Source organism: Metopolophium dirhodum, chromosome 9 (assembly GCF_019925205.1).
Source record: "Metopolophium dirhodum isolate CAU chromosome 9, ASM1992520v1, whole genome shotgun sequence".
Lineage (NCBI taxonomy): Eukaryota > Metazoa > Arthropoda > Insecta > Hemiptera > Aphididae > Metopolophium > Metopolophium dirhodum.
In genome coordinates this window covers 14,274,031-14,292,076 of record NC_083568.1, presented here as the reverse complement: position 1 = coordinate 14,292,076, position 18,046 = coordinate 14,274,031, and the positions used below count along the sequence as shown (strand labels likewise).

At 24.5% G+C, this 18,046-nt stretch overlaps 1 protein-coding gene and 1 pseudogene across 38 annotated transcripts in view; both read left to right on the top strand.

The window, feature by feature from the left end:
• Positions 1-18,046, top strand: part of LOC132951710 (longitudinals lacking protein-like) — a 208,869-nt gene that overhangs the window by 101,474 nt on the left and 89,349 nt on the right. The window contains exons 5-6 of one of the 38 annotated variants that reach the window (XM_061023621.1): positions 12,431-12,573; positions 14,487-14,594. The exons of 32 other annotated variants lie outside the window; for them this stretch is intronic. In XM_061023621.1, coding sequence (XP_060879604.1) covers positions 12,431-12,573; positions 14,487-14,579 — 236 coding nt within the window. In that variant the 3' untranslated portion in view covers positions 14,580-14,594. Of the gene's footprint in view, positions 1-587; positions 936-3,657; positions 3,903-4,982; positions 5,067-7,475; positions 7,688-12,430; positions 12,574-14,486; positions 14,595-16,857; positions 17,330-18,046 lie in introns of those variants that run through there. 5 more of the 38 variants (XM_061023606.1, XM_061023638.1, XM_061023635.1 and 2 more) reach the window with 5 other exon arrangements.
• Positions 1-18,046, top strand: part of LOC132951720 (uncharacterized) — a 124,808-nt pseudogene that overhangs the window by 56,974 nt on the left and 49,788 nt on the right.

Sequence of the window (18,046 nt, the reverse complement as noted above, 5' to 3'; positions counted from 1 at the left end):
CGTATGTGTGTACAAATACACTTACGACAGAGATAACAATATAACTTTTTCTGTAAAAAAAATCTTATAAATAGATCTTCCAGGAAAAATAGTAGTACCTATCTAAATACTAATATTATTTTGTAATAAATAATAAACATATTATGTTGTTATATTTCGATTATTTTTCATATTATTCAAAATATAGTTCTTCCATTGTTATTCCAACTTATCATATACTTTAAAATTAATTGTGCATTGGATACATTTGCCAGGGGCCATTAGTAAATATAAAATTTGAAAGCAAACTTAATTTTGGTAAATCAAATAAAAAATGATTTGTTTTTTTTTGAATAAACACTATTAATTACTATTATTAATTCAATAGAGTTTATACTAAAATAACTGTATTTTATATAAAATAAATATTTGTGCTTTATATTATTATTTAACCTGATTATTTTTATTATATTTTTAGCATGTGCACGTTTTTCTTGCTAAGTATTAATAAAAACATTATAATATAAAATGTTTGCTAGTAAATTAGTATAGGTATATAATATGATAAATACATATATTAAGTCTGGACTCATTAAATTTGTTTGCAGGTAAATATACGTGTCCAAACTATAACTGTGATCGAGAATATGTTCACCGCCCTTCCTTATTAAAACATTTAAAATTTGAATGTGGCGTTAGCCCAAAGTTTCACTGTCAAATTTGCAACAAGTTCTTCAAACAGCCAATCAGCTATAAAATGCACATGGGCAATAAACATAGCAAAATTAGTTTTAATTTATAAAGCTGAAAATGTATTAATGTATATTAGCACCTAACCTATGAATTTTTATGTTAATCATTTGTCTCATTTGCCTCTAGTTCCTAATATATACAATAAATGTACATAATTTAAAGATAATGTATATGATTGTAAAAATATATAATTATTAAATAAATGTTGAAATATTTTTTTTCTTACCAAAATATAAATATATGTACAATTTTGTATATTCTCTAAAAATCTGTATGAAAAATACTTGATTTAAAATAATTTAATTAGATTAATATATTTGCATTTTCTATATAATTTATAATCAGTTTTCTAAAAACTCAATAGTATAATTTTGTGTACTCTTTAAAAGTTTATTACCACATTAAAATATAATTAAAAGGTATATTTTCGTTATGTATAGGTATGATTTCTATTAGTTATAATTTAAATAAAAATAGTTTGATGACCATTATTCATGTCTACTATTTAAAAATATGTTTTGTTAATTTAGATTTAGATTAATAATGATATTTCAGATTTTTATATTTTGAAAAAGTTGTATGTTCTGGTGTTAAATAAATTAATCCAGATACTATTATTAAAAGATATTGAAAAAATCTTAAAAAACTGCAAAATAATAGAAAAGTAAAGCTTGATGTTAACAAATTGTTTTCCATATTAATGTAATCCAAGTTTTGCTAATAATTGGCATACATATATAATAAGTTTTCATTTTTTGATTTCATTTTAAGTATAAATACCACTCCTGTATTCCTATAAACTCCCTAACATAAATAATAGACTGCCAATACAATAATAATAATAAACAAAATGTAAAATTGCCACTATTATTTTTTCTTGTTAGTTGATCTTTTATTTTTACACCATTCAATCTGCTGATATTTGGTGAGGACCATTAGTGCAACAAACATTATTATTAGAACCGACAAATGCAATTACTTTTGTTATAATCAATATTTTTAAATGTTTTTTCTTAAATGTTTTTTCTCTAAGCTTTTGTTTCAACCACTGTTCAGGTGGGGATGGGGGGGGGGGGGTTTAGATTTTTTTAACCACTATCATCAATTACACATGTAACGACTTAAGATCACTGATCACATGATCACTGCAATAAATTGCATAAAAAAAAAATCTTTAAGAGGACGTCACACCCGCATATGTTGTCTCATGTTTACAATATAACAACATACCAAAATCTATGTGTGCAGGACAACTTTACTCTCTGTATTTAAAGTAGAATTACCAAAATCCCACAACGCATAGAGAAGAAGTTTATATGTGTTGTAGTGTTTTCATTTTTTGTTAGCACTAACCAATAATTTTTTATAATTGAATGAAAAGAACAGAAAAAACCTACTGTTCTCAAACTGAATACTGTAAATGTATTTATGTTATTCAAGTAATAAAAACACTACTACACAGTTACAGTTCATCCCAATTTGTTGTGGAATTTTTGTAATTCTACTATAAATACAGAGGGAGTAAAATTGTCCCGTGAAAAACAGTTGTTCATCTGTACTACACATGCGGGTGGGACGTTCCTCTTAATGTGATTTATAAATTTACATTATTATACTATATTACACGTATGATACTTTAAAATATTTAATAGTAGTCACTAGTTGAACTCTTTTACCAAGAATATAAGAGAAAAATTATAATTTAAAACTTTTATATTTTTTCCAAATTAAATGTATTAACGATTATTTTAGTATATTATACAACACACACCGTTAACATTTATTGTTGTTAACACCATTTATTGCCCATATAATCATGCTCTTATATACTTAAAAAACATAGTAGTCAAGCTTATGGTTCGCATGCTTATATTGATGACTTCAAGATATTCTTATTTGTTACATTAATACTGCTCATTTCCACAAGCTGATCTTGAAATGTTTATCATTATTGAATGTCATCTAGGTAGCACCAAATAAGTAAACAAGTAATTCTAGTAAATTGTTTTTTATCTTGACACTAATGAAAACTATGTCCTTAAATTTGCAGTAATGAACTTAAATTTCTCATAAGGTTTTTTTAGATGATAAGACTCAGTCATCAGACTTTGTAATCATATAACTAAATGATTGTGTTTAGTGTTTGTAGTTATTCATATCTTCTAGGAGTATTTTCATTGAAACTTTAAGTAATTCGAAAAGGTACCATGGTACATTTTTACAATCCATTAAAAATAACAATAAAAGTAAAACTCCCTTATTTAATAACATTACTGTATAAACTAATTTTTTATGATAATTATAATTATAATTTATTATAATAAACTTAAGTTGGGGGGACGAGGTGGCCGAGCGGTCTAACGCGTCGACTGCGGCGCTGGCAGTCGCGGGTTCGACTCCCGGCCACTGGGCGGCATTTTTCTTCGGGCAAGTCACGGTGTCCGGAGAACAAGTGCCGCCATCCCCCACCCGGGCATGGCAGATACCTACGGGTGCCCAAATTGAAAATTCTGCCAAAACCCAACACACACGTGTTCCCCCCTACTACTACCAACAATACAATACACCTAACCAAAACCATACACCAAAAAGACCATACAGCTAATGGCCATAGTTGCCGGGCTTACGATCAAAAAAAAAAAAAAAAACTTAAGTTGAAAATATTAACATTTTTACAATTATTATAAGTTAATTTAACTATCTTGTAGGTACTTTGCCTTTAGTAAGTAGAGCATTGCTAATAACTCTTGACTTAAATTTTTAAATCTTTTTTTTTACTTTTTACTTTTAATTTTTGATTTATACATGATATTAAATAAATATATAATAAATAGGTATATGTATATGTATTTGTATATAATAAATATTATATAAATACTTATACATATATATATATATATATATATATTCGTATATACATTTTAGGTGACAATAGAATGGTTCGACAACCCGACAGTTACTACCACTGTCCAAATGGGTGTGGACGTAAGTATAAGTATAGCCAAGGGTTGTATACCCACCGCAAGTATGAGTGTGGAGTAATTCCGATGTTCCAGTGCAATACTTGTAGAAAATCATTTAAGCAACCAATTAGTTACAAGCTTCACATGAAAAACATGCATAACATATTATTATCCCCCAATATTCTTGAATGATGTATGTATTTCATTAAGTTAGTAAAATGTTTACAATATGAACTTTTTTATTTTATTTAAATTTAATACATTTTGAATACTATAGGTATAAATAAAAATAATATAAAGTGATGGTTTATGACTTACATAATATTTAACATTTGAGGAAAAAAACAATTAATTAATAACAATAATTGTATAAATATACAAAAACACATGTATGGTGATCCATTTTACCGGTACACTTAAGTTTCTGAGTAAATTATTATGATTTTGAAAAAAAAATTAAAATTTTCTTTGGATTATTTAAATATAATTTTGCGAAAAACCTAATTTTCTTTTACTATTTTTATGTTTATGATCTCTGATTTTATACTTTTACAAATGAAAACCCATATGACATGAAATACCTAATGTTTCATATTTTGAAGTAAAATACTAGTTTTCTAAAAATGTTGGTATATTATATTGAAATATTGTTCATGTTGTTAATTAGCATATTAAGTTTAGCTAAGTGCTGTGGTATATGTATCATAATATCACTTAACTCCTCTTATCTAAACTTTCAAATTTTATGGATAAAAAACCATTCATTGTATTTGTTCCTATACATCAACATTTTTACAAAAGTATTTGCTTGTTCTGAATATAGAATTAGAGATTTCAATTAAAATAATAAAAATCCTTAATTCAAATCAGTAGGTATATCAAAAAAATATTAAAAATAAGAAATTTTTTATATAGAAGTTCAAACCATGTACAAAAATTAAATAAATAAAAGTGAGAAAATTATTATTATAGGTTAATGGATTATTGTGTAATTATAATATAATTATAACTGTATTGCTGTTTATATTTTTATTATTGTAAAATTGAACTGTACTACATTTGTTTGTATTAATTATACTATTTTCTCATGTTTAAGTGAACAAATAACTATCAGAAGTTTTGGTCAAATCTAAAATACGGTTATTTTATTATATCAGGTGTGTTATATTTTTTTTAAATTTGGTGTCAGCTAACCGGCTTGTCAGCTTAAGAAGTTCACTAATAAATCATGAATCTGTTGCTAAATTAACTGTGTATTTATTTGTCTAAAACTTATTTTTCTAACAGGACGAACGAGTGCTATTTTTTCAGAAGACAATAAAGATGACATATTTTGCCCAAATAAATGTGGTCGGAAGTATAAACATAGAGGTAGTGTCGCAAGGCATTTGAAGTTTGAATGCGGTGTAAAACCAAAATTTCAATGCATGATCTGTAGTAAATATTTTAAGCAACGTATTAACTTTAAAATACACATGATACGTATACATAGCTATATTATGTAGTTTATATTGTTTATAGCAAATTTATGTTTTTAATTAATTGTTTTTTTGGCATAATAGATTTTTTTCATATTGTCAGGCCAGATAGAAGTTATTTAACTAAAAATTTAAATTGAGTGTTAATATAAAATAAAATTGGGTAAAAGTATTTTTATGATGGATTGAAAATACCGTTAAAATAATATAAGTCATCAAAATATTTTCATTTATAATTGTATTTAATAGTTGATTAAATATTCTAATATGAAATTGCAAATAAATTAGTTTATATTGTTTGGAGTCTTAATTTTATTGAAATATAGAACCTATTATTTTATTTTTTGTTTTACATGTGATTTTTTTTTTTATATTAATGGTCCATTTGTTTTACTAATATATTAATATTAAACACTAGTGTAAAGATTTCTTTAGTATTACTCAATGAATAAACAATGGTTAGGTTAATAAAAAATAAATGGTAAAGGGTCAGTTTGACATAAAAATTCATACTTCAAATGTATAAAAGTAGGAGTATTTTAAAATAATGGTTATGGTAATACTTTTGGTCTGCTGATGATCATAGATGCAACTAGGGTTAAAATGCTGTGGGATCCACAGCCCATCTAATAATACTATTAATTCAAAATAATCCATAGAGGGCTTATATGTAAATCAATAAGGGATACTTTTTTTTGAGGGAGGGTGCTAAATCGTCATCAGAGGGGGCTAAGTTCCCCTAGCCCTGCCTAGATATGCCGCTGTTGATGATTTGTGATTTTCAAATTCTTTTTAAAATAATTATCTAGATAAAACATTAAAATGCTAATAGAGGTTTTTGCTTGTGTCCTTCCAACGAGGCTAAATCATAAATTATTATTGTTATAGAGTTTATCTGTTATATGTGCCATATCAGTAATATATTATAATATTAAACTGTCTGAATGATATTAATTAAAATATTTGGTTATATTTCTCAAATTGTACATTGTATATTCTTTTTAATTTAATAATATTATATTTTAAATAATAAAAATATTTTTTAAACAACTATTTAACAATTGGTTTTACATATTATATTATAGGTATTATAATTAATTATTGACAAACTTGAAAATTCCATTTTAGTGCAGTCTAGCCTAACTTTTTTATTATTGAAATTCAAAAGTATAATTGAAGTCTGTTACGTGTATGTCTAATCGCCCATATATCATCAACAGTACTTAATATTATATTGTTTGTTAAAAATATATTTCAAATTTGATATAATTATTATAAGTTAAATTATTAGTTTGTAATGAAATGCATGTTATAAGTAGGTAGTTCAACATTGATTTTAATTGTATGAATAAGTCATAATACATAATATACTTATGTAATGAAATGAAGTAAGTTAATGATTTAATTATTTATTAAACATAAATGTCAGTTAACCAGCCAACCTACTTATTACTGATATTCGTCATTGGCATGAGAGATTTGATAAAATAAATATATTTTGATAAATGGACAAATATACACATTTTTTTTTTATGTTTATAGCACTTTATTGTCTGCATTATGGTTAGTACTTTCAGCCATTACATTTTCTTATCATCTAACTGTTCTGATGTGTGATATCTTATATATTATGATAATAATTTAATATTGGCTTAGCCCAATAAATTATACTTCAACAAAACATTGAGAATATAATGTTTTATTGGTGGTGAGTGGTGACATTGTGTGTGTGGAGCTAGAAGGTTAGAGAAAGAATAATAGTACAAATTTGCATTTGATACAAAGTTAGTGTTTTGTTATTTCTTTACTTCAGTACAGGATGATTGGATATTATTAATAATAATATTATCATTAATTTTAATTTGATGATATATTACTGCATTTATAAAAAAAAAGATCCATTATCAATACTTGGATTATTCTATGTTGAACATTTTTAAATTTCAAGTTATCCATAAAAACTAAAGATTTTTGTATTAGATTTAAAGTAATGAAAATATGAGTAACTTTTATACAAGTTGAAACTTGTCTATAAAAACTAAACTCTTTAAAAATGTAAAATATTAGGTGTGTAGGTGCTTGGTGGTAAATGCATGAATTTCATAAAATATTGGAGTGGCTTAGTATGTAATATTATAGAAATAAATGTGTTCATATATTTATCATCATTGTTTTGCCCCTGAGAGTTCAGGAATTCAGAACAGGTCATGCTTATTACTTCATTAGAGTATTAATATTTAATTATTTTAAATTATTTTTTTGATTTTGAATTATCTAAAACTGTATTAAAATTTTGTTTTAGATCAGAAATCAATTTTTTTTTGCCCTAAAGGATGCGGAAGAAGATACAAACAAAAATGCACATTAAACCGTCATCTGAAATTTGAATGTGGTATTCAGCCAATGTTTAAGTGTAGCATGTGTGGAAAATATTTTCGACATACATTTTCTCTAAAATTTCATTTAGCAGATATACATATGATTATTATGCAAAAGTGAATTAATACGTAAATTATTAATGTAAGTTTGTTATTCATATTAATCAATATACATAGAGATTTATATATTAGTATATTAAGTCATGTATATAGTATATACATAAACATTTGTTTTAAATACACTCATATATTATTTACTGTTATGATACTTATGTTTATAAGTTATGAAATATGATGTTTAATTCACAATTAATAGTACTTCTGAGACTAATATTTTTATTCAAAATTCATTATATGTTTGATAATAAAGTATTTCTTTTTAAATAATAAAAAAATACTTAAACAGGGTTTGATTAATAAGGTGATGGTAGTATAAAGTATAAACCATAACCATTAATCAATATAATTTTGATATGCCACTATTTTAAGTTTTACTATGATTTTTGTTTCTACTCAAAATACAATGATAATTTAACAAAAAAATTTAAAGTTTCAAAAAAAAAAAAAAAGCGTGTAAGTAGATGTCGCTCTGCTGTACAATAGGTTACAAGTGAGTCACTGTAATGGAGGGTGTTAAATTTGAATTCAATGATATAATATCATTGTATAAGAAAAAACGATTCTGAGCGAAAACGGTCAGTCAGCCCATGATATTACCAAGTATATTTGATGATATTATTGTGTATAAAGTAATTTATATATAACCTATTTACGTGGAGCCTTGTTTTAAATTTTTAATCCTTAGCTATAAAAGTTGAACATTTTATAAATTTTTAACTAAAAAAATAATTATTAAATTTTAGATTTTAAAAGAAAATTTTCAAGAATTTCTAACTCAAAATAATTTGCAAATTTTTGTTATTTTTACGTATTTTGTCAATATTTGAATTTTAGATGCTTATAAAAAAAAATTGTGACAATGGATTTTTAATTTTTTTTATTTGCCTTTGAAACAATAACCTAGGAGCATTCTATTAAATTTTCAAGCTTTTTTAACCAACAAATAAAATTTTATTGATATTAATAGAAAAAAAAAAATTAAAAAAGTGGATACTGAAAATGTACGTAAACAACTCAAAATAAGTCAAAATATTTGGAAAATGCTATGGTGTATGGAAAATGCTAATATAAACATTCAGTCAAAATTTCATATACCTCCGGTCATTTGTTTTAGGGTTGCACCAAAAACCAAAATCTATTTTCTCAAAAACAGATTTTGCGTAAAAATTCCCGGGTTTCCTTAATTTTCTTTTTGTTTTTCATGTCACTTGAAATTTACTGCGATTTTTTTACTTTTGACCCCCCTAAGTACCAACTAGATTCACTTTCCTATCAGAAAAGTTACTATTGAAATCCAAGCTACTGTTCTAAAAGGTGATGACAGACAAAAAAATAAAAAAAAAACATATTGTAAAATCAATACATTCATCGCTTCGCTCAGAATCTAAAAAAAAGAAAGCTTTTCATTGTTTTTACATTAACATTTTATGAATGCAATCATGAAAAAAACGTTTTGAATAAATACTGTAAGTTTATTTTTATTACAAATTAATGTATATATATTATATAGTGTATATAATTTATAATACACATCTATGCATTACATAACTTTTAATAAAATGCTGAACAATTTTTAGTTAATATTGTTGTGAACCCCTGCACGCGCCAAACGGTTATGCACACTCAGCATATCGGGTATGAGCAGCCGTGTGGGTTCACACGATCGTCAGTCTGTATTACGTAGAGCTACGAGATTGTCTTTATTTTGATTATTATAACGTGTACAATAAAAACCAGTAGTTAGAACCAACAGTCGAGTGTAAATTTATTTGAGGGAAACCTAACCAACGTTGTAATAAACGTCTCAGTTCGAAAGTACTAGTTGGCTAAACCCAGACAAACGGCAAACCGCGAACTCTGTAAGCACGGATTCAACTGGGCTTACAACAATATAAACACGGTTATTCTTAACATTCAATACTTATATATAAACACTCCAAAAATTGTTTTAATTTCTACTACTTTAATTACAGTATAACTATTATTTTGTGTTAGATAGTATTATGTCATTATTTTTAGTATTAGTAAGTTTTATTTTTTTAACTATTAATAATAATTACAATGGATATTTTAAATTAAGCATATTTAGAAGTGTCTGTTATATAAGTATACATTTACACACATACATACATTACATGATTCTAATTTATAAAATGAACATAATTTTAAATTTTAAATATCTACCTATATTAAAATCTTCTATGATAAATAATATTGTAAATTATAATAATATAATTTTTTGTAATCTGATGTTTTATAAATTAAAAAAATTAAAACGTTTTATTTTTGGTTGTAATTAGTTATTTATTTTGTGTATATTAAAGTGCTTTCCTAATACACGCATGTTGATCCAATAATAAGCTAATGCATTGAAACAAAATATAGATAAATATTATTAATAATATTCCATTTTTTTCGATATAAAATGTATATAGTTAATTTGAATATCAATAATGAAAATTATAACATAACTGCACATCTAAAATAATGATAAGGTATTATCATACAATATAGTCTGAAATCAGTTCTTGAGTTTTTTTATTACATTTTGTAATGTTAAGGTCTAAAAATCCTGTTTATGGGTAAAACCGTACTAAATATTTTATGCTTGAAATTATTTTCAAATTTTCGATAATTATTTTTTAAATTTAAATTTATCTTTTTTTGTTATAGTATATTTTATATAAACATAATGTTAATATTTATTAATTTTTTTAGCTCAATGGTATAATTGCGATGAACAACAACCAACTCCTAAACATTTACAACTCGGTCCTTTTTGTTTCGTTTGTGTACGATGCTACAGAAAGTACAAATATGTCAGGAATTTAAAAAAGCATCAAAGATACCAGTGTGGTGTACCACCACAGTTCCAGTGTAAAATTTGTAGCAACTTTTTCACACAAAAGTCAAGTTTAAGGGGTCATATGCGAACTGTACATCGTATTTTGTGTTGATGTTGATTATCGATTTGTTAGTTCCTTTATTTTTATATGTATTAGTTATTTCTGTCATTATTTAAGATATTTGAAAAATGTTTGTCTAATCTAGCGGTTCCCAAGCTGTGTACACAAAGGCACTGCAAGCTCTTTCCAGGGACACCAAAGCTCATAAGAAATTAGTTTTCAACGTTTTAAATTAAATCTTATGGGTGATGAGAGTCAGGATTTTTGGCTTAAGCTGCAATTCAAACTTAATATGTCACCCACCTCAACAAAAAACATGACCTCAGTATCAAAAATAAAAAATCCCAGTAGTTTTTGAAAACTTTAGGGAGGGGATGCATTTCTATGCAAAAACTAATAAGTAATAACCATAGACTCCTGAAATTTTTACCAAAAATGTATAATAGCATTTTCCATAAATGTAACATTTTGAAATATTTTGACTTTTTTTGAGCAATTTATAGCCCTGAGAATTTTTCAAATGTTTTTTTTTTAAAATTATTGTCGATAAAAACTTTTTCACTTAGTAAAAAAGTTTGAAAATGTAATAAAATGATCTTCATAAGTTATTTAATAGCAGTTCAAAAATACTGAAAATACATAGGCACTATTATTTTTTATATGCATATAAAGTTAAAATTTTGTCAAAATTCATCAAAACCCTGAAAATGGGCATAATTACAAATACATGCTCAACAACTATTGTACAGTAGAGTGGTACCCACTAGCCACCTATTTTATTTATGTTTCTTGTGGTTTTCACTGCAGGGACCATACCTAAATTTAGTTAGTATTACAAAAGACAATTTCCAGAAAAAGTTTGGAAATCGCTGGTCTAAAAAGCAATAAACATATTTGTTGTATGTTATGTATCTACATTATATAATAAATATTATTGATTTATCTACAGTTTTATAATTTATGTTGTGCCAACAGTGTCTAAAGAACACTGTTAAGTGAAAAAGTCTAATATGTTCAAAACATGTGTTAAAATTTATAAAAGTAAAATTCTTAAATAAAAAATCTTAATACTTTATAGATATAGTATACCACTATAATACTCAACTCAAGTTTAAAAATAAAATTCTATTTGTAAAGTTTTTTAGATATCAAGGGATCAATGGATATTATTAGTGTATACTTATACAATTTTGAGAGGAATTATATTTGTAAAATGTCTTCAATATTTCCTGGCTGATATCTTATTTTCTATCTTATTCCTATAAAATAGGTATTTTTATTCAAAATCTAGATAAATATTATTACTTACATGAAAATATTGTGATTTTATAACCTTGCATACATTTTTTAATTTTAATATTGTCTAATTATCATATTTTAGCTTATTTAATTCTATTATATTATGTGTTATTCATAAGTAATTTGTATGATTTAATATTTGGCTATTTTATTAATTTTTGAGGGAAGGCTATGTTTGTAATATTAATGTCAAGTATAAAAACAGTGAATCCAATATTATAGTATGGAATTTTTTTTTAATGAAACTATTATGTATATTTGTTGAAAATGAATCGTATTCTAACACTAGAATTTTAAATTATATGTAATATATTTATATCTTAATGTGTTTTGTAAAGTTTTAATAGTAATTTATAATTTATTGTTGAATATTTTATAATAATATAATATACTATTATAATATAACCTAACCTAAATTTTGGTTATCGCATAAGTGCTTATTATTTTTTTAGTAATCAAATGAGCTTTAACTTTATTGAAATTTTAGTTTATTTTATTTTATTATAATGTGAAAGATATGTTTTTCAAAACTTATTGTGATATTTAATATACAGTTCTAGGTAGAATAAGACGGGGTTGTAAACCAAACAATCGATGTGAATTCATTTGCGGTTGTGGTCGCATATACAAGTATCGCAGAAATTTGACCCGGCATAAGAAATATGAATGTGGTGTAAGCCCACAGTTCCAATGTGAAGTATGCTACAAGCAATTCAAATATAAAAACGAGCTTAAAGCTCATATGGGATTTGTACATAAATTTGTAACTGAAATGGGACCTTAATCAAATTTATATTATCATCAAAATAATTTGTTTGACGTTTATGTCATATTATATTTCAAGTATTTATAATATTTTAGCTGAATTAAGAAAGAATTGTATTATTTTATAATGAAGGTTTATTTTTATTTATTTCTATGAATAATTTTTTTGGCATTAGGATTTGAACTCCCCTCCCCGCCTCTTTGGTTGGCCATTTAAACTAATTCATAGTATTTTAGTTACAAACAAAAATTTATTTTATTTTAAATTAATGTTAAAAGTTTGGAAGTTTGAACACAATGTTTTGAGTTTAAAGTTTGAATAGTTTGAGGAAAATATCATTATGTTAAATATTAAATTTGAGTTTGTAAAAACTGTAGTTTGACTCATTCCTAAATTCAAGGTAGTTAAAATTTGTCAATGATCTCAGTATTTTCTATAAGTTTCATGAAAAGTTCAGTGAAGTTTATAAGATTTTAAGAAAATGTAATCAATTCTCTGAAATTATGTTTGAATTATATATTTATATGATTCAATATTGTTTTCAAATTTTATATTATAACACTTGATTCTGCCATATTTTATTTTTTTTATTAATATTAGTACTTTAATTTTTAATGTTTTCATGCAAATATTCACTATTTTTTCTTCAATTTCTATGATACATTAACAATGTATATGCATATTTATATATTATATATCATATAATTTATTTTACTTTGTATCAATTTGTATTTAAAAAAAGTTTGTTTCTTTTAATTTGTTATTAATTTTAAATGTAATCTTTTAATAGCCTGTTAATATTTTATCTAAATATTGAATAATATTGTTTTAAATTTGAATTTGTTAATTTTTTTTTTATTATTTTTATTACTTATATCATCAAAAAAGTATAGGAGTAATGTGTGTTTCTTAAAGTTAGTAAAATGTAATAAATAATGTACGTATTGTTATACATATATAAAATTGAGTGAAAGTAATGCAGAATGACAATATTGTCGTATTAATTCTACGGTTACAGGTTAAATGGTTAAGATATCAAATGTTTCTACTGAACTTTGTTAGGAACAGCCTTTGATATTTTTATGTTTCGTATTCTTTATTATTTCATTAGTGGTAGGTAATTTGCATTTTAACTTAAGTAACAGCTCGAATGGATGTAAATTAACAGGTTATATAATTCCAGTCCATTGAAAGTGACCCTATTTATATCAAAATAACAAAAATCTTTTCTAAAGTCTTGTGCGTAGAGTTGAATATTTTAAATTTGTATATATGTATATTTATATAGTATATGGTTGGTTACACAAAAAAAGGAGAAATATAAACAACTATTACATTTGTTGTCAGATAGATTGGCATGGCGGCAGCAGCACTTTTCAGTAAGTATAGCTCAAACTAGTCACGGCGTGTTTCGGTCATGCCATATCAGATTGTTTATCATAAATGTATAAAATCTCTTGTTTTTGTAATAAAAAAGTATACTTACTTTTGAATTAATGATGTAATATAAGTTTTAAAATGTTTTATAACAATTGTTGATTTGTTGATATATTTGATAATAACATCAAAATTCTTCAACGAAGAACTCTTGGCTTTTCTTTATCGCGTGTCACATTGCCAATCCATCTGGAAATGACTGTCCAACTCAATGACAATAAACTTTATGAAAAAATTATAATAATTTACTTTATTAAACATGAATTATTTTGTATAACATTTTTATGTAAATACTAATTAATATTTAACTATTGGTTTGGGGTTTGGAATTATTAATATTATGCTATATATTTTTAATTTTTAGTTTTATTAAATATAATGTATTCACATTTTTTTTTTTTTTTTAGGAAACTTCAAGAGATTTATATGTGATTGCTGTAATCGAAAATATAAATATCAAACCTCCCTATCAAGTCATGTTAAATATGAGTGTGGCGTAAGTCCACAGTTCCAATGTCAATTGTGCAATAAACAATTTAAATATAAAAACGAAGTTAAAACTCATTTAATATGTGTACATAAATTTGTAACCCCCTCAAAAAGTTTTTGATAAAATGCACTTATGACTTATATAGCTATAGACATGAAACAAAAATTATAATTATTTGCCTACTACAATTATTTTGTATACATGTTTGTAAATGCTTTACTTAGCACAAATAATACTTCTTAAGTTAAAAGTAGTGTTACCTATTGTTTATAAATGTAATACGCGGTTGGTTTTTCGATGAGTTTATTCATTGATGACTCAGAGAATTTTTTAAAGTGTGAGAAAAAACTACAGAGAAACGTTGTTATGTGAGAAAATTTGTTGTTCAAATGGAGATTTACATTGAAATTTTTTTTATAATATAACATGCATTCAAATGATTATTAAAAACATTTAAAACATACCACTATCTTGTAAAAATCTAAGGTAAACAAAGCCATTTGAGATTTGTATTTTGACTAAACATGTTTTATTATTAGAATTTTAATTTTTTTTAATTGTTATAAATTATAATGTTCAAATATTAATTATCTTACTTCAGATTTAATTATTTAAATAATAATATTTTATGATTTAATTTTTCATATTATATAGGTAATAATAAAATAAAATAAGTATCGTTAAAATGAAATTGCATTAAAACTTAAAGTAATGAAGTGCACAAAACAAAAATTCTCTTATTTATATATTTTTAATTTTAGTTCCTATTCATCATACCGCTATAAGTTAAACAGTTAAGAATCTGAACTTAAGATTATAAACTTTTTAATACACACATATCATTAAACTTATGTTTTGTAGGTAATATTTTTAGAATATTCAAACTTATTAGAACTATAAATCTAGTATACAGAAAAATGTTTATAAAAAATAAATTTTTTTTAACAAACTGATACCTAATGGTAACAAACACAACAGTTTAATTAACATTAACAAAAAATGAAGTAGGGAGTAAGTGTTCATCACTACTACTGCTAGATATAAGGCAATAACTAAAAGTTATGATTTGACTAGTGAGAGAAAGATAGGCTTATAGAGGTATAAACTGATATAGGAATATAAAGTTATCGGCAAATTTACTCTATCATACATTTATAATTGTAATAGAATATATCATTTAGTTTGCCAGAAACAGCTTGATATTTTCGTATCAATAATTGTTTGTATATGTATGCCTGTGGAGTCAGTGAGAAATATAAACATATTTGTTTTTTGAAGTAAGGATTTAAAATTTTTTTTGCATATTTTAGGTATTTTTTCTCTGCACGCATATCGTAAAGATTTACAAAAATTATTTTTGCATATTCTATAATTTTTTTTTATTTAATCAATAAGAAAAATTTATATATTTCCTATGTAAAATGTTTATTTTTTACATGTTACAAAAATACTATTTAGAAAATAAATGTATTCTTGTTTATTCTTAATTTATTTTATGTATTTAATATTGTCTGCGATAAGTCTGTAATAAATGACTCCACATTTTATTCAGTGAACCTATTTCATTTTTAGCTCTAACGATAATATCATTTTTTTTTATCCGACTGTCTGTTTAGTACTCCAGCAGTACTTTAACGATCACCTATATATAGGTTTCAAACCTTACATGATTAACATGCTAGTGTTGTTAACGTTCTTTTTGTATAGGAATCCATTCAATTCCTCGTTCCTTTAGTATTAATGGGAATTCGTTCAGTTCCTCGTTCATTTATTATTAAAAGGAACTCTTCTTTTCCTCGTTCCTCATAGTTCATGTGTTATTATTATCATCATAATCACTAATCAAAACACCAAATCATATGTGGATAAAAATTGGTAGTTTCGTCTATTTTTTTTGTTAGATTAAAAACATAATAGTAAACAACATTTTTCTCTCCAAATGTTTTTTAAAACATTTCTGAGAAGAACAAAAGAATTATAATATTTACATTTCTATTCCTATAAGTAAGGAATTAATTCACGTTCCTATTCCTTTAAAAAATAAAGGAATCAATTCCAGGAATCATGCTTTAATAACACTGCAATATGGTTACATAAAAATTGGAAGAATACATATACCTTCCACAATTAGAAGATAACATTTATTTTATATTAGTTTTTTAATAACTATAAATATAATATCATAAAATATTTAATTATTGATTTGCTTCTAATTTCTTAGTATTATATTTTTAATTTTACACAATATAAAATGTTTTATATACTGTAATATATTTTCTTTTCTGTAGAACACGGCAAGAAATTTTCATGTAATCTATGTAATCGAAAATATAAACATCAAAGCACATTATCAAGACATATTAAATATGAGTGTGGTACAATATCTCGATTCACTTGTTCAATTTGTTCAAAACAATGTCGACGTAGAGATGTACTAAAATTACATACAGCTAATATTCACAAAATTATTATTTAGATTTTGTTGAAGAGAACAGATATTCAAATTGAATATTATATTTTGTAACTAATTATTTGTCTACACATTTTTATTTGAATCTATTATTTTTAATTTAATGAGCAAATTAAAATTGTTATCCAACTTGCAAGCTTGCATGTGTAGATACTTTTAAGGATTATATTATGTATTTAGTTTTTACTTTTATGAGTTATGCTTATTGTTAAAATATATTTAATTTTTAATTGTAACAGATTTATTTGATTAATTCAATTCTTTCATATTTTTTTTGTTGTTGATTTTAGCTTCTTTCTTATTAAACAACGAAGGTAAAATGTCTAAATCATATATATGCCCTAAATGTGGCAAGAAGTATAAACATCAACCTAGTCTGTGCAATCATAGAAGGTACGAATGTGGTGTCTTACCACAGTTCAGGTGTAGAATGTGCAACCGCTTGTTCAGCAGAAGTCACAGACTCCGTACACATATTATGATATCACATAATAAAGCCTACTATCATACTTCAAATTAAATTTAACCATCTGGAATATAAATCAGTATGTGTTGTATTTTTTTTTAATAACTTTAACTAAAGTTTAGTCTGCATATTGTGTATTATTTATAGGAGATGTTTTAAACATAGTTTATAAGTATTAATTTCAACATTGATTTATACAAATGTGTAAGTCATGTTGATAAAAAGAAAACATAATGATTTTTAAAGTTTAATTAATATGTGTTGTATTGATTTTTATAAGTAAAAAACAATATTAAACTGAAGGTCATATTATTTCTCTGTATTTATATGTTTTTAGTTTTGATTATTATAATACTATATTTCAGGTTATATTTGTACTATTAATAATTAAGGATGAAAAATTAAAAATGACTAAGTTAATAAATTATTAAACGAATATGATTTTTTTTTTCACTTGGTAATAAAATAAAAATAATAATACTCATCAAATCTTACATCATCACCGACCCAAATATAATAAAGAACAAATATGCCTCTGTTT